Genomic DNA, 27,336 nt, shown 5'->3' with positions numbered 1-27,336 from the left:
ACATAACCGTTATAGGCTGAATAATATGGAAACAGACACCACAAATCTTTCAAGGCCTTGGGAGCTGGCCTCTTTGACGTGCACACAAGAAACCAGGGCCGGTACCAAGCCCCGGGGGCCGGGGGAATCCGAGCCAGCACCACAGGGTCTCAAAAGCTGAACTCTCTTGCCCAGCTTCCTTTCTCCCGGTCTGTTTTCCCACTCCCATCTCCATGGAGGGCAAGTCATCTTTTTTTTTTTTTTTTTTTAAGAGAGAGTGAGAGGAGAGAGAGAGAGAGAGAGAGAGAGAGAGAGAGAGAGAGAGAGAGAGAGAATTTTTTTTTTTTAATATTTATTTTTTAGTTCTCGGCGGACACAACATCTTTGTTGGTATGTGGTGCTGAGGATCGAACCCGGGCCGCACGCATACCAGGCGAGTGCGCTACCGCTTGAGCCACATCCCCAGCCCGGCAATTCATCTTTTAACTTCTAATTTTCTAGTATGGCCGCTAAACCTGTAAGTCTGGGAGCTGGCTTAGCTGTCTAATTTCCCCTGAGAGGTGTTCTTCCCTTAATTCTGAAGGGTCTTGTTTTTCATCAAGTCCAAGGACATTTCCCCTAAGCTTTTGTCATTTAAAATCCCAGGCCTCAGCCAGAGCGCACTTGACCCTTCACCCTAATGGGTCACCCAAAGCCCCAGGAATTCCCTATTCGTATTCCTGTCCCACCCTAAAGGAGGCCTACATAACTCAGAAGCTTGCTTCCACCAGCAGCTGGGGATGTAGCTAGTTGGTAGGGTATTTGCCTCACATGCACAAGGCCCTGGGTTCAATGCCCATCACTAGCAAAAAAAAAAAAAGAAAAAAAAAACTTAAAAAAAGATATTTGCCAGATGTGATGGAGCACACCTGTAATCCTAATGTGTAATCCCAGTGGCACTGGAGGCCAAGACGTGAGACACGTGTGTGTCATTTGCCTTAACAGGGGCCCTATAGTTTCATCAGTACAGCATTTATTTGCCTAACACTCCTGAGGCCCTGGGTCCCATCCCAGAAAAAAAGAAAAACCCCAAACCCACACCTAGATCTGGGGAGAAGGAATAAGGAAATGTGGAGTGACTGCTGTGGGGTACAGGTTTCCTTGGGGCATGATAGAAATGTACTAAAATTATATAAAACTCTCTAAATACACTGGGAATCACTGAAGTGTATGCTTTAAATGGGAAAACTACGTGGTATATAAATTATAGCTCAATAAAATTGTTTTTAAAATGTTAGGTAAAACTTGACATAGGCAACGCCATTTTGAAACATATCCTCCATTTTAGAACAAGAGTCACCTCAACGTCATTCTGACTCAACCTGACCTAAACCCCAGACAATACTCCACCATCAGGCAAAGAAACCCCAGATGCATCATAAGAAAGGAAATGGTTATCTGGGACTAAAAACACCTAGTTCCTAATGCAGGTGACACCACCCAGACCCTTCCCTGAAAAGCCCCTAGCAAGGACTTAATTCCCCTCCCTTAATCCTCTATATCTACCTCAAACTGTAAGTGGAGGATGGTCTCAGGCTCCTCTGGGCACCTCCCTGCAGGTTTGTCCCAAATAAACTTGTTACTGTTGAGCCGTTGTTACTGCCAGGGAGTCCCAAACAAAGAATTGAGCAGTTCACACAAGTAACAGGCAAAGTATGGATTTTTTTGAAGGTGGAGGTGAAAAAACAGCCTCTACCTCAGAGCAAAGCCTGTCCAAGGAAGGGACATGACCTTTGTCCTTGGAAAGACTCACAGAGCACTCCTAGGCACATTCCCACCCTGCTAAATTGTTTATCTACAAATAACAGGAGAGATCTGCTGCGCTAGGTGTCCCTGACTCAGTCAGGCTAGGTGGGGACCCATAGCAACCCCCTAGCAACCATCAATCAGCATGAGACAGGGAAATACCTGGGATGTCAGATGACCCTCCCAGTAGTTTATGGTGTTAGGAAACCATGTAGTTCAGCATGAACACCCCTCTTGGCTTAAACCAATCAGTTCAAATGAATTCCCCTCTTGTAGTAACCAATCACCCCTACCCAACTTGTTCCTGCCAGTGAATGTTTTAGAGTTGTTTTATGATTTTCCTGCGGTGTGTGATGATTTGCTAAGAGATGCTATGATGTATGTAGGGGTCCCTGCCTTCTCCAAAGAATGTATAAAACTGCTGCAAACCCTGGGCTTGGGAGCCTCTCAGCATCACCAGTTGCTGTGTGTGCGTGCGGAGGACCGAGCTAGCTCATAATAAACACCTCTTTGCTGTTTACATGGATCTTGGTCTCTGGTGGTCTTTTGGGGGTCCCAAATTCGAGCATAACAGAGGTAGAAGTAGCAATCTGCAAGGCAGAGCGGAGTGGGCTGAGGGGACACAACTTGTCTCCCTGTTTCGTCCTCCTGCTGTATCCTTCTTATACTCTGCCTCCACCATCTTGGTGTCCCTGAACTCCTACCTAACACAGCCTCTCCTCTCCTCTCCATTTCCTTCATTTGCTTCTTTCCTTACCAAAAAAAAAAAAAAAAAAAAAAAGTAGCAGCTTAGTTGAGTGCGGTGGCACTGTAATCCCAGCAACTCAGGAGGCTGAGGCAGGGGGATTGCAAGTTTGAGGACAGCCTCAATAACCTAGAGAGACCCGTGGCAACTTTGCAAAAGCCTGTCTCAAATTAAAAAGTAAAAAGAACTGAGGATGTAGTGCCTCTGGCTTTTGTCCTCAGTGCAGAAAGAAGGGAAGAAGGGAGGAAGATAGCTCCTAATCCTCGGGCCCCTCCTTCTGCTAAAGGAGCCACCTTCCACCAATTTCCACGCAGAGTCTGATCACAGGGTCATTAATTAAAATAGAAAAGGATAATAAATTTTTATGTGTTCAGAAACGGTTTCTCTCCTCCCCTGCTCTTGGGGTTGATTAACTTCATTGGAAATAATGATTTTCAGCCTGGGATCTAAGTGGTAATTACTGAGCGTGTGTGCACCTTGTTTATAGACTTTCTTTGGAAGACCATAATCCTTATTAACAGGGTCCTTTTCTCTCCCCTACTCTCTCCATTTTTCCTTGGTGTGAGAACTGACAAGCTGGAAAATAAATGAGCTGGAAGAAAAGTGGTTTCTTTTTTCAAAGAGTTGTGTCATATTTCCAAAGGGCAGTGCTATAAGTACGGTTGGTCCTCCCTTTAGAAAAGAATCTGTGTTTCAATGACACTTCAATGACAGCCGCTGCAGGGGAGAAATGCAGTTCAGGACTTACCCAGGCAGTCACTGGCCAAATTCCTTCCTTCCTAGAATTTTGCTGACAGAGGCCCCACCGTCATCTCCAGCAGCTTTTTGAGGCCATTACCACTTGAGATTTTTTTTTTTTAAGAGAGAGTGAGAGAGGGAGAGAGAGGATTTTAATATTTATTTTTTAGTTTTCGGTGGACACAACATCTTTGTTTGTATGTGGTGCTGAGGATCGAACCCCGGCAGCACGCATGCCAGACGAGCGTGCTACCGCTTGAGCCACATCCCCAGCCCTTGAGATTTTTCTCAGTAGACAGTGAGGGTTCTCTTAATGATACTCTGGCTCAGACCTGCTTGAACTCTGTCTCTTCTTCCTCTTTATATGACAGAGACCCCTATTTGTCCTTAACTGGCTTGCACAGGCCTCAAAGCCAGCCTTTCCTTTGAGGCTCAGGGGTAGGGAAGCTCCTGAGCAATTCTTCTATGTGATTTGGGACACTTGGCAGTTCTGAAGGGGCTGCTAGTCACAGAGTCCATTGTACTGGCCACAGAGGTGGCCAGTGGTCCAAGCTGTGACATCAGAGTTTATATGTAGATTCAGGAGGGAGATGCTCTTCTTCCTCCACCCTGGTTTGACTTGGATGTTTCTGGGACTGTTTATAGGCATGTCCCCACACCCCACATATCATGTAGCCATCCCAAGGAAACCATCAGCAGGAAATAAGAATGAGGTCAACACACAGAGGGAGGAGAGCTAGAGATGCTGGGGAAAGGTGGAAATGAAGCAAAAGTGAGCTGATTGCGGTAATGGGATTCTTAGGGTTTCTGAGGCCAGCTCCACCTCTGGACTTCTGATTCATAAGGCCAACCAGTGCCCTTTTGGTGTTAGCTGGTCTCTGATTCTCCAACACCAGCTTGGTATCCAACATTTCCATCTAATTCTGATACTATCTGGAGTCAACTGAGATCACATAGGGGTTAAGGGCTCAATCCCAAAAGACTGCTCCCATTTCAGATGCCAGTCCCAAATAGCATCCTGGACATGAGGGGAGCCACTGGCAAGTGGAGCCATGTCCCATCCTCCCTGCACTGGGTCCTAGTGGGGAGCTTGGGCTGCTTGGAGCACCTTCTTTATATCACCCAGAGACACCGTGGGAGCTAGCAAAACCCTGGAAGGAAGATGAAATCTTTGCACTGAAGCATAAAGAGCTAAAATCCCTGAGCTCTGCTGCACACAGTGGAACACGCCTGTATTCCCAGCAAGGAGGTTGAGGTAGGAGGATCACAAGTCTGAGGCCAGCCTCAGTATTTTGGCAAGGCTCTAAGTAGCTCAAACAAGACCCTGGCTCAAAATAAAAAATATATATAAAGAGCTGGGGATGAGAGTCAGTGGTAAACCCCCTCTGATTCAATTTCCAGTACCTAAATAAATAAATAAATAAAAATCCCTGAGGTCACTAAAGACCAGAGTTACAGTATGAGTTTAATGGCTTGCCATGAAAGCATGAATTGGATCATGAATTTGCTGCTGGTGGGATAGCACAATGAGGAAGGGTTTTGGTAAATCATTCTCCAGGAGCCAGAAGCTGCTGAGCCTAGATTGGGTTTTCAGTGGGAATCGGACCAGGGCATCAGACAAGGTGGACACCATGCATGCAGACAGACCCTCCACCTCCCGTCTGTAACCCCGGGGGACTCTGCAGAGGGAGGACGGCAGATGTCTAGGGGAAGGGAACTAACACTTTTGAGACTAGTGTGTGTCAGGAACGCTGCCGATAGCTGGCTTTACCTGTAATGTTACACAGGTAAAAACTCAGAGGCTCAGAACATTATGTGACCAAAGTCATCGAGCTAATGGGAGGCAGGACTGGCTTCTTATTGTGTGTCCTGCCTCTTGCGAGTGGCTCATGGAGAAGGCATTGCCACCATCACCGTGGCTCTAGCACTTGAGCTGGTTACCTGGGCAAGGCAGATGATTCCCCCACCAACAGCCACGGGCGGGAAGATGCCCAGAGGGCCCTCACCCACTCTCACCACCTGGTGAGCAGCAGGGCTGGGCCTTTTGCCTCTAAATGCACCACACTGAACAGCTCAGCTGGCAGCACTTTCTTAGTAATGTCTTTGCAGGAATCTTAAGGTCTAATTTCCTCCTTCATGGGTCAAGGGTATAGCTCAGCAGTAGAGTGCTTGCCTACCATGGGTTCAAATCCGAGCACCCCACACACACACAAAATTCTCCCAGTAGGGGGTGCATGGCGGCTGTGGAGGATGGGGCAGGGGGAAGGTTTCACTCTGCATGTCAGTGGGCCCTTGTTCTCCCTGTGCCAATGGAATGTGTGCGGTTTCTTTTTCTCCTGCATCAACTGTGAACTATGCTTGTAATCCAGAACATTCGTGGGAGACATTTTTTCCCTTATTTTTCCCGGAGTTGACCTCAAGTGAGGGCAGGACTCAGGAGACAGGGAGAGGTCATAAGGGGTAGAAGTTACTGCTGACGCTGCACAGCCCTTACCCTAGGGCCGACCTGCTCACTGTCGTGCAGGGAATGTCAGGCCCTAAAAAGGGAATCTCTAATGGATCCATCATCTCATTTAGATCATTTTGTGGGTTTCAAAATCCCTCGTGGAAGGTCCAATTAAAATCTTGGAAGAAATCTGGGCTGTGTACATTGCCCTCAGGGGAGCAACTTAGTGCTGAATACAGTAAAATGAGAAACAAGACAAAGCCATTGCCCAGATTACGATAATTAGAATTGGAGGCATCTTCCTGTGTAAAAAGGAAAAAAAAAAATGTCCTGGTGGTCTTCATTAGAAAGAGAAAGGATTTCTCAAATAAAATGAAATCCTGGCACTTGCCTTTGATTGGAGCTTGAAGTCTCCCAATGCAGCCTCTGCACATCTCTTATGACAATTTTCACTTCCTGCCAAGTTATTTATATCCAGGTTTGCATATTTACTTTTTGCTTCTAGATTATATTGTCCCATATCTATGTCTGTGGACAAATTGCAGTGGTTTGTGCTCAATAAATGATGCAATAGAAATATACAGATGGGTGGATGGATGGATGGATGGATGGGTGGACAGATGCATGGATGAAGGATGCTGGGGAGTCAGGTTGGGCTGGGCAACTAAATTGTGGGTGATGAGAGAAGAGAAGAAGGAAAGTGATACTAGGTATGTCTGAGTTAAATACTGTCTGGCACTTTATAAACATCACTTCAGTTAAGACTCATACCAATGCAGCCTGTTGTTTTTCTATTTCAACATTTCTATTTAGGCAGGTTAAGAATTTGCCCAGTGGGAACTTCATCTAGGTCAGTGTGAATGAAAATGCCTACTATACTCTAAAGGTCAACTGAGTACCAAACAGACACCAAAAAGTTGATTTCTGTGATGTCATTTACTCAGAGGCATTGGCTCAGGACACATGTGACTACAGGATTAAAGTGAAGCAGGTTCAGCCGTGACTTGGGGTCAGTGGCAGGGACCGAAAAGTTGGCTTCCCCAAGGCCTGTGTGACTCAAGTGCCCATCTCCTGCTTGCTGCGAGAGGAGTCCTAGAATAGGTATAGTGGAACTCTCAGCAGCCCTGTCCTAGAACATTGTGCTGGGTTCCAGGCTGAAGTGGCACCCCCTTTCTCCACAGAAAAGCCCTCTTCACCATGGCTGATTTTAGGACTGTCAGCAAAAGAGTCTCTGCAAAAGAGTCCAATGTAGATAATCTTCCTATTTTCGTGTCACCCTGTTTTACTTGGCCACTGGACGGGAAGATACCAGCACTCCAGGTGCTGGACACCCTCTTAATAGCTTTTCACAGGGCTGGGGATGTGGCTCAAGCGGTAGCGCGCTCGCCTGGCATGCGTGCGGCCCGGGTTCGATCCTCAGCACCACATACAAACAAAGATGATGTGCCCGCTGAAAACTAAAAAATAAATATTAAAAAAATTCTCTCTCACTCTCTCTCTGGGTCTCTCACTCTCTCTTAAAAAAATAAATAGCTTTTCACAAACATATCCAGTAGAGTACTTTGAAGAAATGAGCAAACAAGGCCTCTGGCCTTGAGCTGGGCTTCCCAGAGATGTCTAAATTTTTAAGATAAGTTACAAATGGGCTCCATGGTAACAGCTGGCAGGGGGAAGATAGAAAGGGGAGAAGAAGCTCCCCCCTTCTCAGGTGTTGTCCTTGAAGAGTTAACTTGCCCAGAACAATGAAAGAAAAAGCTGCTTTTATGTGAACTTCTGCAGACTGTGAGCTTCTGAGCCCCTCCCCTTACATGCTGGGTATAAAATTCTGAAACTCCCTGAACTCGGGGTTCAGGGGTTTGATTGATTACGGCAAAAGCTGTGCCCTCTGAACCTGGCTGCAGCCAAATAAAACTGTTTCCTGCTATCTTCGGTGCCTTGCCTCGTTTGTCCCTACAACAAGGCCACTACCAGCTGGCCCTGTCTACCTTGGCCCTTCTCCACTCCCTCGTTCCCCAGACTGGTCTCTCTGAGGGGTTGCAGACAATATCCGCTCTGTTTATTCCAGAGCATAGAAGCTGAGAGCAGGTGTCATTTGTGTGAGCAGGCCTCAGAGGAGGAGAGAGAAGAGGGGCTGCCCACACACTCTGTCTCAAGGCCTGGCTTCAAGCTGATGTCACCATCGGAAGGAACAGCTCTAGGGTGCCAGGAGGTGCAGGAGTTTGGGGACCTGTAATGTGGATGTGCTTCTGGAGATGGGTCCTTGGTGTGACTTTCGCAGAACCCTGGTTCCAAAGCCTGTTCCCCACCCTGGCTGCAGGCCTGTCTCTCAGAAGTGGTGTCCAGGTGAGCTTGTGATCCTCCTGTTTCAGCCTCCGGAGTCACTGGCATTATAGGCGTGCATTGCCACGCCCAGCCTTACTAATTTTTGGTCATGTGATAAATAGTTCTCTGCAAGGATTCTGTTATCAGTCATTTGGAATGTAGTATAACTGAAAACCACAGTATCTCCCTCCTCTAGGATTTCTAGTTTAAATCATTGTGGAGAAGTTTCTGTTAACCAAGCAAACAAACAACCCCCGCAAAAAGAAACATACAAACCGTAACCCTCCTCATTTCTAATTTTATGACTTCCAGTAGTTGACACGTTTTTTTCACATGTCTTCTTTAGGGGATGGATTAACATAACCCCGTTTTACTCATCTCCCTGTGGGAAGTGCATTTATTTATGTGACAGGTTCTGGCAGGCAGAACTGAAATGTATTTGTACAAGGACCTTCAGGAGTCCTCATGGGCTTTGGAAAGGATGCTCATAGGTCCTAGAAACACACTCCCCTCCAAAGATGGAGGACAGAGATTGCCCCTTCCCATCCACCAGGGAGTTGGCAAGGTTGCAGACTGAAGGCACCTGCATCAGACCTTGGAATTCTCTGGGAAGAGGCCCCTGCTTGCACTGGCTGGTGCTGCCTCGTGAACTTCACCTTGCTGATCCTTCATTACCTCCACCTGCTGAGTCAAGCAAATGCTCCGTTGTTTGTCCCCTCTGCCACTGCATTGCACAATGAATGTCTGAACCAAAGGGAGCAGTCCCTGAAGTTTTGATTTTGTATCCTACTACAATTCCTGGAACTAGGATTTTTTTTTTAAATTTAACCTTTGTTTTATTTATTTGCTTTTTATGTGGTACTGAGGATTGAACCTAGGGCCTCATCTGTGCTAGGCAAGCATTCTACCAGAGCTACAACCCCAGCCACTGGAACTAGGCTTTTAATATAATTGTGTGTGTGAGGACAGAAATATTCTGTTTGTGCTGTCCAATATGGTGGCTGTTAGCCACAGGTGGCTATTGAGCACTTTAAAAATCGTTAGTGCAACCAAAGAGTTGCAAAATAATTTAAATAAATAACTGTGGGTAGCTAGTGGCTACCTTAGTAGGCAGCACAACTCTAGAGAACAGAACTTTACTGGTCTCCCAGGAAACAGAAACTAGTGAAAACAAGAACTGGGCTTGCAATACCTCATGGAGCAGGGTATGTGTGTTGAAAATACATCTTCGGCAGGAAGATGGCCCACCCTCAATGGAGGACATTTCCTTCCATCCTGCATCCAGGTGGCTCCATCCTGCATCCAGGTGGCTCAATACAGTTCACCTGCCAAACTGGGTTACGCAGTTGGCAGATGCTTGCTAAATGTGGTTCTTGGTGGAAATCCCTGTGGGACTCTTACATTTGCCTCCACTCCTTCCTTTCCCTTCAGAACCTCAGAGTGACAGAGCCCAAAGGTCAGATTCATTTTGCTTATATGGAAAATAATTGCTTGTGGTCAGTTGGAGAGGCAGAGCCAGGGGGTGTCTGGTGTTTCCTGGTTAAGATTTTCTTTAGTGATTCTGTGAACATCACATCTGTGAACAGTTCCCTCAAAATGGAGTAGAAACTCTAAAAAATGGTGACACACTGTAGTCCCAGCTACTTGGGAGGCTTGAGGCAAAAGAATAGCTTGAGCCCAGGATTTGTCTCAAAAAACAAAACCCCAAACCATCCAACCAAACAAAGGACTAGCAATGTAACTTTCTTTGCCCAGACTACAGTTCTTACAGTAAGAAAACCCTTTCTGTGAACTTGAGATGGTGGCTAAGTTGCCCTAGTAGGATGTTGGTGCTGTTATACCTACTGTCTCTGAGCTCTGCTCTGTACTGTTCAGGCTAGAAGTCTGCAAACTCCACTTCCCATAATTTTTTTGCCAGTTTCCTTCCAAATAAGTTTGCAAGTGGAAGTCGGGGAAGAGGTAGGGACTCATTTCTTGTTTCCAGCCAGGATCTGAATCACTCTATCAGCATCAGGCAACTATGATGCCAGCCTCATTGTGGGTTCTCTGAGGTACCACTATACTGCCTGTTGTCCCTTCAGTGGCCTGAACATGAGCTGATTCTCACCCTTACTTTGTTCATGGCTACCTTGAAGGAAAACTACATTTTTCAGCTCTCTTTGCAACTATATTAGGTCATATGGGAAAGTTCTCGCCAATGGCAATGGAGAAAAAGTGATGTGTATAATTTCAGTGCCAGGTCTTGAAAGGAAGGGATGAGCTCATCCTCTTCTCTTTCCCTTTCCTTTCTTGGAAATGTGGATGTTGATAGTGATCATCTTTGACCATGAAAATCAGAAACACCATTTAGTATAGTGGGGGAATTAGGTAGAAGAGGCTGGGAGCTGATGCTATGGAGCCTCCATACTGGATAGATTATGCTTGAACTCTTAGAGAAATAAACTTTTACTTTTTGAAGACAGTATTGTTTAGAATCTGTTAACACCACCCATCTGTATTCTAAGGTGTGACCCATGAAAATTAGACATGGCGGCCCCACTACAAAGGAGCTCATAGGCACCTGCACCTGCTCTTACTGAGGCCACTGAGATCCTCCTCACCACTAAGCCCAGGAGGCATTTTTCAGCCTGTTTTACTAAATCTTTCAGTGGTACTTAGCATTTATTCCTTCTCAAAACCCTGCCTTCCCTGGGCTCTGTGGCATCCATACACTTGACTTTGCTCCTACATCTCTGACCTTTCTTTCTTAGTTTGTTTTGCCTATTCTTCTGCATGTCATTGAAGTGTTGGTTATGATCTTCTTTTTATCTCTTTCTACTCACGGTCTGAGTGATTTCATTTACCATCTTGAAGCTGAGAACTTCTGGAATGTTTGTCCAACCCAGATCATTGCTCTCAGCTCTAGACTCCTATGGCCAATTGCTTAATGGAAACCTCCTCTGGCATACCTCATAGGCCCATTAAACTCAACCTCTCTCCTTGAGCTCCTGTCTCTCCTGTCTAAGCCTATTCTTCCTCCTGGGTTCTCGGGCTGTTCAGCCCCATTGACCACGCAGTTGCTTAGTTTGAAACTTGCAGTCATCTTGATTCTCAGTCTTTTGCCCACATCCAGGCAAAGTATTGATTCCGTGGACCTGCTCTTTTAGGTATCTCTCAAACCTGTCCACATGTCCCCGTTCTCACTGCCCTTGACACCCCTCCATTCCCTTATTTCCCAGCCCTGTGGCCCCAGCCATTCTTCTATAGCAGAGACATCCTTCAAAACCCTGTACCATCTTCTCAATATCCTCAATATTAAGCAAAAATACTTTGATTTACAAGGCCATTCATGGTCTGGTCCTTGTCATCTCCTTATTCTGCAGGTCCAGTCCTACACAGTTCCAAGACCAGCCCCCTTCATACACTGCTCCTTCTGCAGGCAACCCTCCTGCTTCTCACAAGCAAGCTCCCTGTGGTTTCCTCTCAGGCTCAGCTTGGGCAGCCTGCTTCCCAGAACCTTTGCTGCCTGCAGGCTTAGGGTGGCTGTGTCCCCTTGCTGTGCCCCAGCAGCTCAGGCTGGCCCATGGCCATGGAGTCCTCCCCATGGTACATAGCACTCTGTCTCTTGTAGGGTACCATGAACCTGGAATGCAGGAATAGTACTGTCCTTCCCACCTTTGTCTTTCTGACCCCTAACTCAGTGGTGCCTGGCCCCAAACTGGACAAGGCACTTAACATCTCTGATCCAGGAAAAAAATAGAGGAAAAGTATCAATTTCCTAGGGCTGTGTATTTATTTATTTATTTTATAATGAAATAAATAGGCAAGTCTCTTGGTCAAAGACCTGGCTTGGTAAATATAAGTTCCCTTTTCTTTTTCATTTTTGGTACCAGGGATTGAACTCAGGGGCACTTAACCACTGAGCCACATTCCAGCTCTATTTTGTATTTTATTTAGAGACAGGGTCTCACTGAGTTGCTTAGTGCCTCACTTTTGCTGAGGCTGTCTTTGAATTTGTGATCCTCTTGTCTCAGGCTCCCAAGCCACTGGGGATGCAGGTGTGTGCCACTGTGCCCAGCAGTTCCCTTTTCTTATCTCCCTATGCAGAAAACAGGAAGGTAACTGATTATAGAAGGGAGAGGGTTGGCATCCAGATATTTCCCAGTTGCCCAGTGGATGTTGAAATGTCACAGGAATCACAGGCTTTAGAATGGAAAGGAAGGTGAGGACCCTCTGACACCTTCATGCATCCATCACATGCTTGGGCCATAGTGGAGACCCCAACAGGGAGGAGAGCTGCTGGGTGAGCTGGACCCAGCGCCCTTCACTGTCGGAACCTAGCTCTTGGGTCTTGGCTGGAAGCGGGGCAATTGGAAGCCCTCTCTCCAAAAACTCTGTTGGCAAAGTGTTCTTTCAAGTACTGGATGAAGTTCATAGGTGGATCATGAAATCAACTTAGTAGCTTTGTCTAGCACTAAAACAAAACAAAAACTCAAATGGAAAATGATACCGTATACTATACAGTGTGGTTTTATGAAAATTCTTGTTCCATTCTATCACATGATATCAGGAAGGCCCCTGCTCTAGACAGAGGAGGTATATTTGGTGGCTTTGGCCAGCAGGTTGGGAGAGGACTGGAGAGTGAGTTCATAGATTGTAATAGGAGGGGCCTTCAATGTATGTGACTTAATACTGTCTCTAGGACACCTGGAAGGAAAAGGATGGTGTGGGAGGGGATGTGGAGGCAGAAAGAAGCCTTTGTAGACTTGGCACAATTATGTCGGTGACTAAGGTGGTACTGAAAGGAAGTTCACAAAAGCACCTGGGCAGAGCAATTACCTGGAAGGAGCAGTTTCCCCTGAAGAAGCAAGAGGGGCTGCCTGGTCCTGTTATCCTCATGAAATGCCTTTCATTATGGTGACACCTTGCAATGGTGCAACAAATTACACTTTCCAGAGTCCCCAGCTCTGCTTACTTCTGGGAGGTCAGGGGAGGGTATCATTAACTCATATCAGAGATGGGGAAACGGAGGAGCTGAGTGGTGATGCCAGGCCTCCTCATTTCTCAGCGGGCACCCTGCCCACCTCCCTATAATGTGAGTGTGATGGTGCAGGTTCAAGACCCTGGCTGCCCATTAGAATTACCCGGGCAACTTCTGTAAAAGTTCCCAATGCTTTCCCATGATATCGAAATCTCCAGAATCTCCAGGGTTGGGCCTGGCCTCTTTCGAAGCTTCATTTGGAGAATCAAGGGCAAGTGTGCAGTGGGCAGTTGGGTTGAAGAGCAGGGCCACGGTCCCTCCCCCAGGCTCAGGCCACTCTGGCCTGGTTGATGCACAGGCCCAAATGGAGTCACTGTTTTGCAGAGTAAGTCCCCTGTGGGGTTGCCACATATCTCCAGGGACCTCCAGAGAGGAGGTGTGAACAGGAAGATGGGGAGGCAGGCGGTTCTGACAGGCAGAAAGCAAACAGCTCACAGGGGTGGCAGGCTGCATTTTATTCATCGTTAATTTAAACACCCTTCAAGTCCTCTCTTGAAGTGCCGCTCAGAAAAAGAAACGTGTTGTTGAAGAAGCCCTGCATGCTCCACCCCCCTCCTGAGAGACCGAGTAGCATAGAAAATGAGTTGTAAAGCAGGGGCAGCTTCCTCTGGGAGGAAAGGGAGGGGGCCGGGCGAGTGCAGACCCCTCATGGCTTCTCAATGCACGCGATGAGGCTGGCTTTGCTCTGCGTTGCATGGAAGATATCACAGAGTGATGTCACACCCTGGGGTGCCTGAGGGTGACAGAGCTCCTCCAGGAGTCCAGGCTCCAAGTCCCCCGATGCTGAACCTGCTGGGAGTCAGGAATGGCTTCATTAGTCCCTCCCACCCCATAGGAGGAGCTTTAGGAGTCACCAAGGCCAGGGTTATTCAACTGCTGTAGCAAACAGAGCCCCGCAGAAGTGCCCTCAGCTGCAGTCTGGATGTGCTTTCCAGGCGGTGATGTAGAATTGTGCTTTTTATTTTTGAGAGTGTAAAAGGTTACAGTAAGATGAAACTGCATGGCCCATAGCTCCTTGGTGGCCTCCGTGGACTGTCTTCTGCCTCTGTTCCCGTGAAGGCTCAGCCACTCCTCACCCCAGAGCCTGCAGGAAGAGGACTCTGCTAGAAGGCTTGAGGGACAGAGGCCCCCGGGTCAGCTGCTGCTCAGGACGCGGCTTGGTTTTGGGTGCTGGCTTCTGTGTAAAACAAACACACGCACATGGTACATAAAGCTCCGCCAAGGCAGAGAGGGGCTTCCCAGGTCCTAGCAGACCTCCAGAGAATCAAACATGAACCATCTTTCTTCTTAAAGCAGCCCAGACTGATTTTTCCTTGCAGAGAAGGGCTAATAGCTCTTTGTAAGGCTGATGTGTGTGCAGGTACACCTGTCCCAGGGCTGTCTGACCTTTTCCACAGGCTGAGGGTTGAGACTCCCTGAGCCTTAGGACTCCTTCACCAGGCCTGGGCCTCCGGCTTCACTCACAGAATGAAGGAATCTGTCACCCAGCATTAGCAAGCAGGTGCACCACAGTGGCTTCTTAGCCTGTCTCTGAGAGGGCTCAGCACCAAGACCCTTCTTGGCCACAGCTGAAATGGCAAGGGCTTCTTGGAGTCAGGCTGCCTTGATGGAGCCCCACAGTTCAGCCTGAGATGGGTGAGTGTGGGCCTGAGGTTAGGAACAGCTCCCAGAGCCTGTGCAAGTTGCAGATTGAAGTGAGCTACCAGCTGTGGGTCAATCTAGAGAGCCCTTGGAATCTGACAGAATCGAACCCTTCTTAGCCCAAAGTTGGAAAGAAACTGCATGAAGGAAAGGGATCTCTATCAATGTCATTGTTCCTGAAATTATGTGAAGACCCCATCCCATCCCTGCTTCTCATTTTAGGCCCTCAAGCAGACTATTAACCAAACATCTTTTAGGGGTGGGTTAGTAGAATGTCCCACCCAGTCCTCCGGCCCAGCTTTTGAAGGCAGCAGCCCTAAGCCTTTTGGTCTAAAGGGAAGGACAATGATGTGCTATACCCTCCAGTGACACTGAGACTGGGGTAGAGGGATGGGGACTTGGGGGAAAATGCGCATGTGGTCCTGGATCCTGAGCTACCACCATTCTTGGAGGATTAATGTTTCTCTGGGAAGTTGGGAGGCTTATGGCTCCTTTACAAATTTGCTCAGCTGTGCCCAACTGCCTCCCTCCAAAGCAAAAACATAGGAAAGGAAGAGAAAACATCTAAGGCTGGAGCATAAGCAACTTAGGATTGACTCTAGGAAGCACTATTGACAGAGGAGACTGCCAAGGAATGTTTTGTATTTCTCTTCTCTGGAGGCAGAGCCGTCCCTCCCAGGGGTACAGGATTCCATCATTGTTGTGCACCTGTTGGTGGGATGGAAACTTGGTAGCTGGGCCTTTGCCCCTCTGTGCTGTTGCCCAGGGCTCCCTGGCCCTAGGTAGGCTGCTATTTTGCCTGTAACTGAGTTCTTATGTCCAGATGCCTCTACCCTGGGGATCTTTACTTCCTCCCCTGGATAGCTCAGATCTCCAAGTTATTTCCCGTTGCCTAGGTGACATCTCTAATTGGATGCCTTTTAATGGTTCCTTCTTTTAAAAGAGATGAACCTGGCACTTTATTTCCAAGTCCCACTAGACATGTGTCTCTGAGTGCATGCAGTCCCTTTGTGTGAATGCAGCCAGCATTCAAATGGGTGTTCACAGGACTGACCTGACTGACAATCATGGTGGATCCCAGAAGCTGAACTCTTGGAGGAGCTTACCTCTCAGGATTTAGCAAGACTGACTCCCCTTCTGGTCAGCCCTGCCTCACTGGCTTCATCTCAGATGAAGTCCTATGTTTAAAAACCAACCCCAACCCAAGTTAAGAATTACCCAAAGTAACTGGAGAGTGACTGAAATCTCAGCTAATTTTTTTCCTTCTTGCCATAAACCTGAAGGGGAGAGAGGAGTTTGATATTCAACATGATTCTTAATGCTGTGTGTACATGAGTGTGCAGGTGTGCATATTTGGGTGTAGGTATGAGTGTGTAAGAGTCTGTGCCTGTGTGTGCTCTAGACACAGTTGCCAGGGAGGGAGATGTCATAGCATCCCTGAAGCTGGTGGTGAAGTGGTACTTTTCTAAGACTTCCCAACAGAAATAGTATATAGCCTCAAGCCACCAACTTTTCAATGAAGCCTGGATATAGAGGGGGCTCTTCTGGGAGAATCTGTCCCTCAGCTTGAGGATCATCCAGACCATAACTTTAATCCAAAAATTACTCTAATCCATAGGTTCCCCCAGCTCCCTTCCTCCTGTCTTTCTCCATCTTTGATGCAAACTGTGCATGAGAAAACAAAAACAAAAACTGATTTGAGGGGTACATAGGATTTAGAATGGAACTCTGCTACTGCTGACCCCAAATACCTTATGAGCACTGAAGCCAAATGCCCTGACATTTGCAGGATGGCTACTTTGGGTTTATGGTGACACAGGCCCTGGGTCCCCAAGGGAGTAGCTGGCAGAGCCCTAACTTGGGAGGAGGAGGGATACTAGGGGGCCATGCTCTGCACCAACAGGCTCTCTAATAATGGTAAAATGTCAAACTGTCAACAGTAGTTAAAAAAAGAAGAAGAAAATGACAACAATAACAAAAAATCTTGTCTGAGAAGAATCAAATATTCCTGGTTAATAATGAAGAAGAGCATTCCTATATGTGGATGAAGCTTGTGAATGAAAGGAGGGTTGGGGGACTTAACATGTGCCTCAGAGATGAGCCAGCTGAAGCAGAGCAGGGCTCCCACAGTCTGAGAGCCCGGCTCCTGCGGGCCACCCTGGGCTTTCCACCATTAGAAGTAGCTGCCCGGTGTGTTGTGCTAAGTGGACTCACTCCAGGCTGAGAAAGGCCAGCTAAGCCCCTTACCATTTGCAATTTCCAAATCTGGGGGAAATGCCACAGTCTGCAAGTTGGTGCTATGTTTCATCTCATTGCATAATACTACACCATTCTCCGTGTGTAGTGGCTGTTCTATATATATACATGGGGAGGCAACATATGGCTCTCCCCACCCCCACCTGTCAAAACTGTGACTATATCACTTCTGACGACCAGAAGGAAGCTGCTAGGCTGGGCCAGGATTCTAAATGCTGAGGAGGTAATTCAGAGCCATGAAAAGCTGCACCATATGCTTTGGGGTTGCCAGCTGCTTATGTGCATGGGGAAAGGTTTAGTGCCAGTCAGCAGACCCCGAGAATGGCATTCTCCTTGCTGCAGTGTGCACTGAATGGGGGTCTGGGGGTGTCACTGTTTTCTCTCCCTGGAGAAAAATCTGTTGGGGGCCACGGTTCTCCAAGAGGGGACTCACAAGGGACACAGGCTCCTCCAAAACCTGCCCTTGATAACATCAGGCCTGGCCAAATAGTATTTCTTTTTTAAAAAATATTTTTTTTGGTTTCATTTTATTGGATAAAGATTAAGAAAGCGCCCGCTCTGAGAGAAGTGAAGCCAATCACGCCCGGCGGCCCGCAGCCTGGGGAGGGTCCACGGCGTTGGCAGGCAGGCGGGCGGTCTACCTGGAGGAGCTGGTCTCCGCCAGCCGGTTGTTCATGATGCCCAGCGCGCCCACGCCGCCCGAGAAGCCGTTCTGGCGCGTGTTGACGCAAACGCTGCGCGGGTAGCCGTTGGCCGTCTCCGACAGCTGCTTCTGCAGCAGCGCCAGCGACACTTTGTTGGAGGCCGTGAGGTCGCGCATGGAGATGAGCTCGCCCGACAGGCGGCGGCCTTCGGTGTCGCTGTCGCGGGCCGCGGGGTCTGCGCCGAGCGCGGCCAGGCGGCGACGCAGCCGCGAGCCCGGTGTGATGGCGTTGCGCCGGGCCAGGGGCGCGCCGGGCGCGGGGCAGCAGTGCGCACAGCAGCGGCAGCTCAGCTTGCGCAGCATCCAGTTGAGCACCTGCTTGATGAGGATGGAGATGACGTTGAAGAGGGAGTAGATGCAGCACACGCCGAGGAGAATGAAGAGGAAGTTGCCCAGGCGGTAGAGTCCCTGGTTCCGGTAGGCGGCGTGCTGGCTGCTCACCAGGTCCCCGAAGCCGATGGTGCTGAAGGTGACGAAGCAGAAGTAGAGCGAGTCCACGTAGTCCCATCCCTCCACGCTGGTGTACATGGCCGAGGCGCAGCACGACAGCAGCACGGCGAACAGGCCCAGGATGAGCAGCACGTGGTACACTGAGGGCTTCCAGCCTGCCAGGCTGTCGGCCTCCGAGAGCGCAGAGCCGCGGCGGAAGGTGGCGGGCAGCAGGCCGCTGCGGCGCAGCTGGCGCTCCCTGCACGTGCGCATGATGAAGGCCAGCAGTGAGATGATGCGTTCCAGAAAGAGGTTGAAGAAAAGGATGGTCCCTGCGCAGCCAAACAGCCCATAGGCGATGAGGAAGGCCTTCCCACCCACTGTGGCAGGGGTGGTCATGCCGAAACCTGTGGAGACACAGCGCTGGTCAGCAAGGGCAGGTGGACCCTACCAGGTGTGGGTGTGTGGCAGGTGAATGCAGGTGCTGAATGGGCAGCTATTCTGAGTGGCTCCACTTAGGTGTGTACTTTTGTCTCCCTTGGAGATTGATACTAGTTCGGGTTCCTCATATTGGCAACCCCCAAACTATAAATGAACATGGTGGAGCAGGATCATTAGGAAGGACCCAGTCCTCAGGACACACAAACCAGAAACCACTGCTCAGGTGCAAATCATTGACATGCCCAAAAGCCAACAAGTGACACCTGTTTTCCCACCCTCCAAACTGATTTAAAAATATATATTTATTTTTTAGTTGTAGGTGGACACAATATCTTTATTTCATTTTTATGTGGTGCTGAGGATTGAATCCAGTGCTTCACAAGTGCTAGGTGAATACTCTACTACTGAGCCACAACCCCAGCCCCTCAAAACGGATTTTTTTTTTTTTTAATGAAACTAGCATACCTGAGTAGACAGCCTTGTTAGAATTCCATTCAACCTTCACTGTCATTGGGATTGCTCACTCTGGAACAAGGTAGACTGTACTCAGGTAGCTACAGTTTATGGTCTCTGAAACAGGATTTATGAAGCAGACAAAAAGATCATGGGAAAGTGAGTCCACCCACAGCCTTCAGAGTGCCAGCGTGACTCTGCCATGGGGGGTCAGCTTCTATCCTTACAAGGATCATTATCAATCACCCTTGTGCACTGTTATGGTTCAGTTGTGTCTCCCAAAAGCTTAATGTGTGTGACATTGCAAGAAGGTTCAGATAAGCAATGATTGGGTTGTGAGAGCTTAACCTATCAGTGATTTAATCCCCTGATAGGGATTAACTGAATGGTAACTGAAGTAGTAGGGTATGGCTGGAGGAGGTGGGAACTGGGACATGGCTTTGGGGTATATATTTGTATCTGGTAAGTGGAGTCTCTCTCTCTGCTTCCTGATCTCATGTGAGCTGCTTCCCTCAGCCATACTCTTCCACCATGATGTTCAGCTTTCTCCTCAAGCCCCAAGGAATAGAACAGGTCTTCTAAGGACTAAGACCTCTGAAACCGTGAGCCCCCAGATAAATTTTTCCTCCTCTAAAATCGTTCTGGTCAGATCCTTTAGTCATGGCAGTGAAAAAGCTGACTAAAACACATTGTGGCCAAGGGTGAAGATCTGGGCCCAGCTGCTGATTGTGTGTCTAGGATTGGTCCTGGGAGGTCTGACTTGTACCTGGGCAGCTGCTTATTGCTTTAAAATCTTATGTAACTATTAAGTTACCCATTTGTTCAAATCACAGGCTTTAAAGGAATCTTTATCAATTGATTTCTACAGAAGGCCTGGCTGCCCATCTGTGCACTCACCCCAGACATCCTGGGCAGTACAGAGAGGCGAATCTGCCCCTGCAACCTGAGCTCTGTCTGAGCTAGCTGTGGTCTCTCTGTGGGACCCAAGAGGACGGGATTTAATCTCTTGACAGGAAGAATCATTAGTTGTTTGGAGCCTGAGCTGAAAATGGACCCCCTGTCTAAGAAGCACCATGGTGCATTTCGGTAGCTGTGGCAGCAAAACTTCAGGGGCATTTCTGTCCAATTCATGTCCAATCGCAGGAAGCCAAGCTGCCCATGGAGTAGGACAACCCTGGGAAAGGGGCAGAGAAGAATTTGGTCCCATTTGGCTATTTTTCCTAAACAGACAGAGAAAACATCTCTTGTAATTTTTCATAGTACATTTCTCAAACCTATATTCTAATCATTCTCTAGATTCCCTGAGGAAATGCCTAAATGCCTGACTATGGTGTTCATTTATGTTTAATGACTCAAGTTTGGGGGGAAATCTTATGCTATTATCCATGTTAAAGAAGATGGGTTATGTTCTTATATGCACACTTTGTCCACAGAAGAGTGAAAAACAAAACAAACAAACAAAAACAACAGTGAAAACCAACCCCAAGCTAGCAGTTTACCCAGGAACTTGAGAGAAGGATTGTTATATTGAAAAGCCAAACTCAAGTCCTTGATTCATTAAGAAATCACCTCTGGGCTTGGCAGGGTGGTGCACGCCTGTAGTCCCAGCCAATCAGGAGGTTGAGTTAAGAGAGTCAAAAGTTTGAGGCCATTCTCAGCGACTTAGTGAGCAACTTAACAAGACCCTCTCCCCAAAACAAATAAAAAAGGACTAGGGATTAGCATGTAGGCCAGAGATAAAGCACCCCTGGATTCAATCCCTAGCAACCACTAAAAAAGAAAGAAACCATCTCTAAATCTATATGGCTTCATGTGGAGTGGGAGTATGAGTTTGTATTTTTAAAAAGTTCTAGCTTTTTAGCCAAAGTGACCAGCAACAGAAGAGAATACTATACAGCCATAAAAATGCAAACCACAGCTACTTACAGCAACATGGATGAGTCTCAAAAAAAAAAAAAAAAAAAAAAAAAGAAGAAGAATGTTGAACAAAAGAAGCTGGACACTCAAGAATACATTCTGCAGGCTGGGATTATAGCTTAGTGGTAGAGCACTTGCCTAGCATGTAGGAGGTCCTAGGTTTGATCTCCAGCACCATATAAAACTAAATAAACAAAATAAAGGTACTCTGTCCATTTACAATTAAAAATATTAAAAACAAACACCAAAACCCCCCAAAAGAATATATTCTGCATTTTTCCACTAATATAAAATCTAAGACCAGGTAAAAACACACTAAGATCTCAGATTTTTTTTAGGGAAATATACTTCATTGGTCAAATTATTTTTATTGTTTGTGGTACTGCGGATTGAATTCAGGAGCACTCTACCACTGAGCCACATTTGTAGCCCTTTTTATTTTTTATTTTGAGATAGGGCCTCACTAAGCTGCCAAGACTGAGCTTGAACTTGCAATCCTGCCTCAGCCTCTCATGGTGAGATTGCAGGTGTGTGCCTTGTGTCCTGTGGCTTATAAGAAAAAAAACAAAAAAGATGGTACACACAGGCTCCACTCAACAGACAAGGAAACTGCTGCTTGAAATGGAACTGAGACTGAAGCCCACGTCTGCTGACATCTGTAGTCCATGCTGCCCACCACATAAGACTGTCCCTTGGAGCTGTCCTAAGACAGCTCCACTATCTTGGGGAACCAAATCGCAGTCCTCCAGGGCTGCTGCCAGGAGAGTATTTTCATGGGGGAGTGGCTGTTCCCAAGTCCTCTGTTATGGCTCTTTGTACTGATCACTGCTGCCTCGTTGGCCAGGATCAGGACCCTGCTTTTCCCTTAATGCTCCTGCCAATTTGGGTTCATTGATTGAGAGAATCTGACCATTTAGATGAGCCTGACCCAGGGCCTAGGGATAGCACATGGGAGAAGATGCAGAGGGGACTGCAGCTCCTGGTAACAGCCTGATTGACCACAGGTGGGGTACTTATCTGACCCTTGGGGTCCCCACAGTTATGCCCTGCCTGACCTACTTCCACATGGCTAAGGTCGTTTCTTCTACCACCAGGGGCATTCTCAGACTCCAGAATCCTCCATGCTTTGACTCCTATCTTCTGCCTAAGGCCTCCTTTGGAGTTTGGGTTTCCGGTTGAAGATCTGCCTTTTGCCTGGATGACTGAACCTAGGAGATCTGCCTCTCCATCCACCATTCTACCCAACTCCCTGCCACATGGGGTGGCCTTATCAGTACCTCAGCAAGATGACAATGCCAGATATGCAGCTGTTTACCCCAATCTCCACCCATCGTTCCTTTAGTGAACATTTATTAAGAACCAAGATTGGCAGCGGCTCAGAGAGATGGTGGGAAGCCAGACAGATGCTGCTCCTGTCCTCACAGACAATCTGGGCTGCCTGCTTGGAGGTTCCTTGCAACGTTTCTTAGGGTTTTGTACAGAAACCTCATCTATACTACCAGCAGGCTCATCCCTGAGTCAGAACACAGCTCTTCCCTGCTGTCCCACATAGTCTTGGCTAGAATTCATCCTGAGGTCTTGTGGCTCTGGCTCAGCTTGCATTCTGCACACCCCTTAGTCAAGTGGTGATTGCAGGCCCCACATGAAGCCAGATGTGTGATCAGATGTGTGGTATTCTCTCTCTAGAATGAAGGGGACAGACAGGTCTGGAGTTTCTCTGACAGAGCAGAAAGCATCCAGTGAAAGTGTCCCTCTTACTACCTGATTCCTGAGGTCTGGCTCCTGCGTCTTTCCTATATAGAGTCAGTCCAGCTCGGGAGACAGGCAGGGAATGGACAGTCCATTCTCTTTCCCCATCGATATCAATAGGCACCAACTTCAGGATGCCGAGGTCCCAGGTCAGGTCTGTGTGGTTCCGCTGCTTGGTCAGTTGCCTTCCAGAGTTGGGGAGTAGCCCCCCAAGCTCTGAGAACTTGTGGGAATCCAGATGGGATCTAGAGAGAGGCCTTGAAGCTTCAGCCAGGGAAAAGGTAAACCCTGCCACCCTGAGAATCTCCTCCTCCCAGTAACACCCTGCAGAGGTGTAATCAGTCCCTGGGTTCACAGCACGCCTGTGATTTTGTTTATGCCACAATTGATCTGCCATTCCAGTCTACAAAGAGCAGACACTTGGGGGCTTTATTATGCCACTTTAACAAAAGCTGTGAAGTTGTTCCCACAGCCTGTCTGGTGCCGCCTTCGCAAATAGGCCCTGGTGACAGGGCCCTCGGAGTTCAGCTCAAGGAGCCTGGGAGTGAGACAGGATGCATTGTGCACCCCTGGGTGGCAGCCTCTGTTGGACATTCACCATGCTTCTATTCAGTTTCCCAACCTCCTACGAAGAAGGCACTGTCACATCAGCCACTTAGCAAGTGAGTGGGCCAGAGAGGCGAAGGTTGTCACCAGGTTAGCTTGCAAGAGGCTGAGCAGCCCGTGCCCTTTCGGCTGGGCCAGACAGATGGGAAGTCTTGGCTCATTACTCTCTGGGTCCTTTTCCTGCTGGGCCCTGCACTGTCAACTCCAAGGAGGGAATATAATTTATAGTCCAATCTGAAGTATTTTTGAAAGTAAAACTGGCACTACTCATAATTACTCCAGGATGCATGTGTGAACCATTGTTCCAAGCAATGAAGCTGTGTGGTTACAATGCAAATTCCAAAGTTGGACCCCTTCCAGAGGCAGGTTAGGTTAGGGACCCAGGAATCTGCATTCTAGCTAATTTCCCAGACAAACCTGATATAAATAAATTAGTTTAAGATACAATGTTAATAAGGTATCTCCGATAACCCTCCTGGTTGGAATATGTCCAACTGTCACTATCTGACTTGAATTTCCATTGACCCAACACCCTAGTGGCAGACATTGTATCATCTCCTTAACAATCATTCCCCAACCCTTTACTGAGCTGCAAGCCAGGCTACTTTCAGAATGACCCACCTCCAGGAATGAGCACTGATAGTCCAGGTCAATCAGGATAATCTAGTCTCTTACCATGATTGGCTCAAGGATGGGGAAGTCTCAGCCAATCAGTGCAGGGCATTTTCATGGCTACAGAGATGGCTTAGGAATTGGCATGTGACCTCCTTCAGGCCAAAGAGAAGAGAATTTTTCTGAGTGTTTCCAGTTAAAAGTTTCTCCCTGTTACCAGAGCTGTCCTGGACCCAGGGAGCAGGAGGTGAACCTCCTTCAGGAGCCAGGAGGAGAACCAGCTTTAGCAGGAAGCTGATGCTATAGAAAGACAATTGAGATATACCACAATTTTTCATATCTCTGTTTGTATATAAACTTTAAAACTATAAAAACAATAAAACTAAAAAAAAGAAAGAAAACAAAGGGGAAAAACATAAAAGTTGAAAGCATAAAATTGTCACAAATTAAAAGAAAACAAATAAATCAATCCTGAAAAAAAAAAAAAAGTCAATCGAGAGAGAGGAGATCTGATGGTCCTGGTATCTAGTTAAACAGGGAGCGATATTGCTTGTTTTACCTCTGGAATCCCATTTACATGAGCACATAAATCCCTTTCCTGCTTCAGCTTTTTGTGGCACAAACCTAGACACATTTTGGGGGGTAGCGATGGTTTGGGGTCCTGGCTAAACAGTTCAGTGTCCCGGAAAAGCACCAGATTTAAATTCAAAAGTTTGAATTTAGCCTCCGTCAGCTAAGTGATTGAAGCAGGTCACTACAGCTAACTTCTCTGAGCCTCGATTTCTTTTTCTGTAAAATGTAAACCACCCTGTGTGCCCCATTTGTAAACTGCAATACATTATTCCAAAATATGTTCTTAGGATGAGAAAAAGATGGAATGGGGGTGGGAGGTGGGGAGAAATCCCCTGATTAAAGAAAGATGACTTAAAGTGAGACAAATTTATTTGCTTAGAGACTTTTCAGAGTGCTTACTGTGCTGATGTGCCCCATGTGATTTGTGTGTATCCTAACACTACATGGGGTCCCCAAACCATTTTGACCACAGAGTGTATTTGATCATTTCAATCTTTGGGAAATGTTTCACTTCATCCTCATGAAGAAGTAAGGATGAGACATTTTAAAACACAAGAGGATTTCTCATATTTGAAAAAATCACTGTGACCCTGCAATGCCTGGAATGGTGCCTGGTATGGAGAATGGTTGAATGAATAAATAGACATCTTACTATACTTGTTTGGAGCAAGGATTCTTAAACCAACATGCCTAAGCACCCCCTGGGGATCTCAGTTGACCAGTCTGGATAATCCCAGACCATTTGGGAGAGCAAGTGCTAAAAGGATAGCTAGGAAAAGTCATGAAGGGGTAGAAATGTGGAGGGATGAGAGCTGACATGGATGGAGTCCTCACCACTTCCTGGCACTGTGCCAAGTGCTTCACACATAGCAATTCATTTAATGCCCACAACAATTCTTGGAGGCACTGACCATGTGATTGTGTTTCATTGAATCTAAGTCCCAGCATTTTTCTCACGTTTCAACATCTCTGAAATCACAATGTACGTTACAATCAATGGCCTGACGTGATATATTTAGCAGCATTTAAAATTCTTCATGATACATACAATGCTGCTGCATTTATAATGGATGGTGTCTTAGATTTGATGAATGACAATGAGTGTTGTTATCATCCCTGTTTGTGAGATTTGTAAACTGAGTCTATGTGATAGATAGACATTGAAATCAAGTAACTTGCCCAAGATGGCTGAGCGACGGGCAGAGAACACATCTGCAAAAAGAGGAAGGAGCTTGTGATGTGATAAGGGAAAGAGGCAGATACGCAAGTTTGGCAGTTCTCAACTCTGGCTGCACAACAGAATCACCTGGAGAATTTAAAACAATTCTCAGTGCAGAGAGACCAGTTTAGATGAGAACAAAGCTGAGGTCCTCCTGGTGGAGTGATTGAGAAGATGGGGTGGGATTTCAAGAGCAAAGGAGCAGAGAAACAGGCTTGAGAAATGCATTCTTGCCGGAAGTACTGTGTACAGGGTCTGGGGTGAGTGTGGGTTTAGCCTGCCAGTACCCACATGTGGCTCAGTGTTCAGTAATTCTGGCTGATGGAGAGAGTGAACCTGTGGAAGAGGAAAACACTGGGGGAAGCTTCCATCCGCCTTGCACGCAGCCTGAACCTGCAGGAGCTTTGTGGGAGTGAGCGCTGCCCGGCACCTCTAGGAGCCTCTCCAGCAACCTGCCCTGCTCTGGAGAAAGTAGGAAGCCCTGGGAACTCAGGCTCAGAGGAGGAGCTCAGGCAGTTTCCATTCCCCAGATTCTGGAAGGGCCAACACCATCTTTCTCAGAGGGCAGAGTTGGGGCAGCAGGCTCTGGCATCCCACCTGTCTGTGGGGCTACATGTCCATGGGGCCACATCTCCCTCTAAGATGGTCCAGTGTTTGCTCATCTCTGGATGTTGTGAGGATAGAGGACACGCCTCCCACAGTGCCTAGCATGTGGGAAGTGACCCCAAGGCACCAGGGTGAATTGGCAAAGCATGACACATCACAACCAAAATGCCCCAGGTGAAGCATGCAAGGAACGGGCTCATCATGACATCATGGAGGAATTTTGGTGGTAAGGAAAAGCCCCATGCATGCGCTTAAACCCTGCTCTACCATTGACTTGCTGTCTTCTCACAGCACCATGACTATTTCTCCACCTCTGGGTTTCCTTCTATCTTTGGCCCTGGCGCTGGGTAGGAGGCCTAGCTAGAGGTAAGCATCAAATCCAGTGTGTGTGTGTGTGTGTGTGTGTGTGTGTGTGTGTGTGTAGAGGGGGGGGTGGTTAAAAATGGGGCTGTTGGTGGAAAAGCTGCAACTGTAGGCTGCTCTATTTGTTGGCATTTAGGGATTTGTCTAATTTGCAGAACTAGCTGTCTTGCTCCCTGAGGACAGAAGCCCACAATTACCTTCCCTCCACTGTGGGGGTGGGACTGGCCCCCGATCTCAATCTCACCCTGGATGCTCAGTATAAAGAGGCACCAGTCAGCAAGACATGTGAGAAGGTGCCCCTTCCCCTGTTTTGCACACATTTGGCTTGTTCTTTGAGGTCTTGGGAATGATTTTCTTTATTTAATGACAGCAGGAAGGGAGGCGGGGATGGCTGAGGGGGCTGGGAGCTAGGAACAGAGGACTGAACCCAGCAGGTGCTGGCCAGTAATTTTTTTTTCTTCCTTGGTGTTGGGGTTCTTGCCCAGGGCCTAGGACATGCTCAGAGCTCTACCACTGGCCACCCTCACACACACACTGGCCAGTGATTTTTTAACGTGTGAAAGGTTTTGATAAACGGTGAACAAAGGCAAGTGACTCCCTGGAGTGGGCTCTGGGAGGCTCTGCGTTGGCACAGCCTCGCTGCCAGTGGGCTGCCTCTGACCCCCCTCTCTGTGCTTCATCTCTGGGATTAAGCTCTTCTCTCCTCACCAGAAATCATTCAGCAAAATAAGTT

General features: G+C 47.6%; 1 protein-coding gene across 1 annotated transcript in view; it reads right to left on the bottom strand.

Annotated features, from left to right (window-relative positions):
• Window positions 1-14,169: 14,169 nt before the first annotated feature.
• Window positions 14,170-27,336, bottom strand: part of KCNK12 (potassium two pore domain channel subfamily K member 12) — a gene marked incomplete at its 3' end in the record, with an annotated part of 42,568 nt that continues 29,401 nt past the window's right edge. Inside the window, exons 2-3 of the mRNA XM_081265401.1 lie at window positions 17,574-18,471; window positions 14,170-14,212 (exon numbers count right to left, since the gene is read on the bottom strand). Coding sequence (XP_081121527.1) covers window positions 14,170-14,212; window positions 17,574-18,471 — 941 coding nt within the window. The remainder of the gene's footprint in view (window positions 14,213-17,573; window positions 18,472-27,336) is intronic.

The sequence above is a fragment of the Spermophilus citellus genome (assembly GCF_964194105.1).
Source record: "Spermophilus citellus genome assembly, chromosome: 13".
In the NCBI taxonomy this organism is placed as follows: Eukaryota; Metazoa; Chordata; class Mammalia; order Rodentia; family Sciuridae; genus Spermophilus; species Spermophilus citellus.
This window is presented reverse-complemented; position numbering and strand designations above follow the sequence as displayed.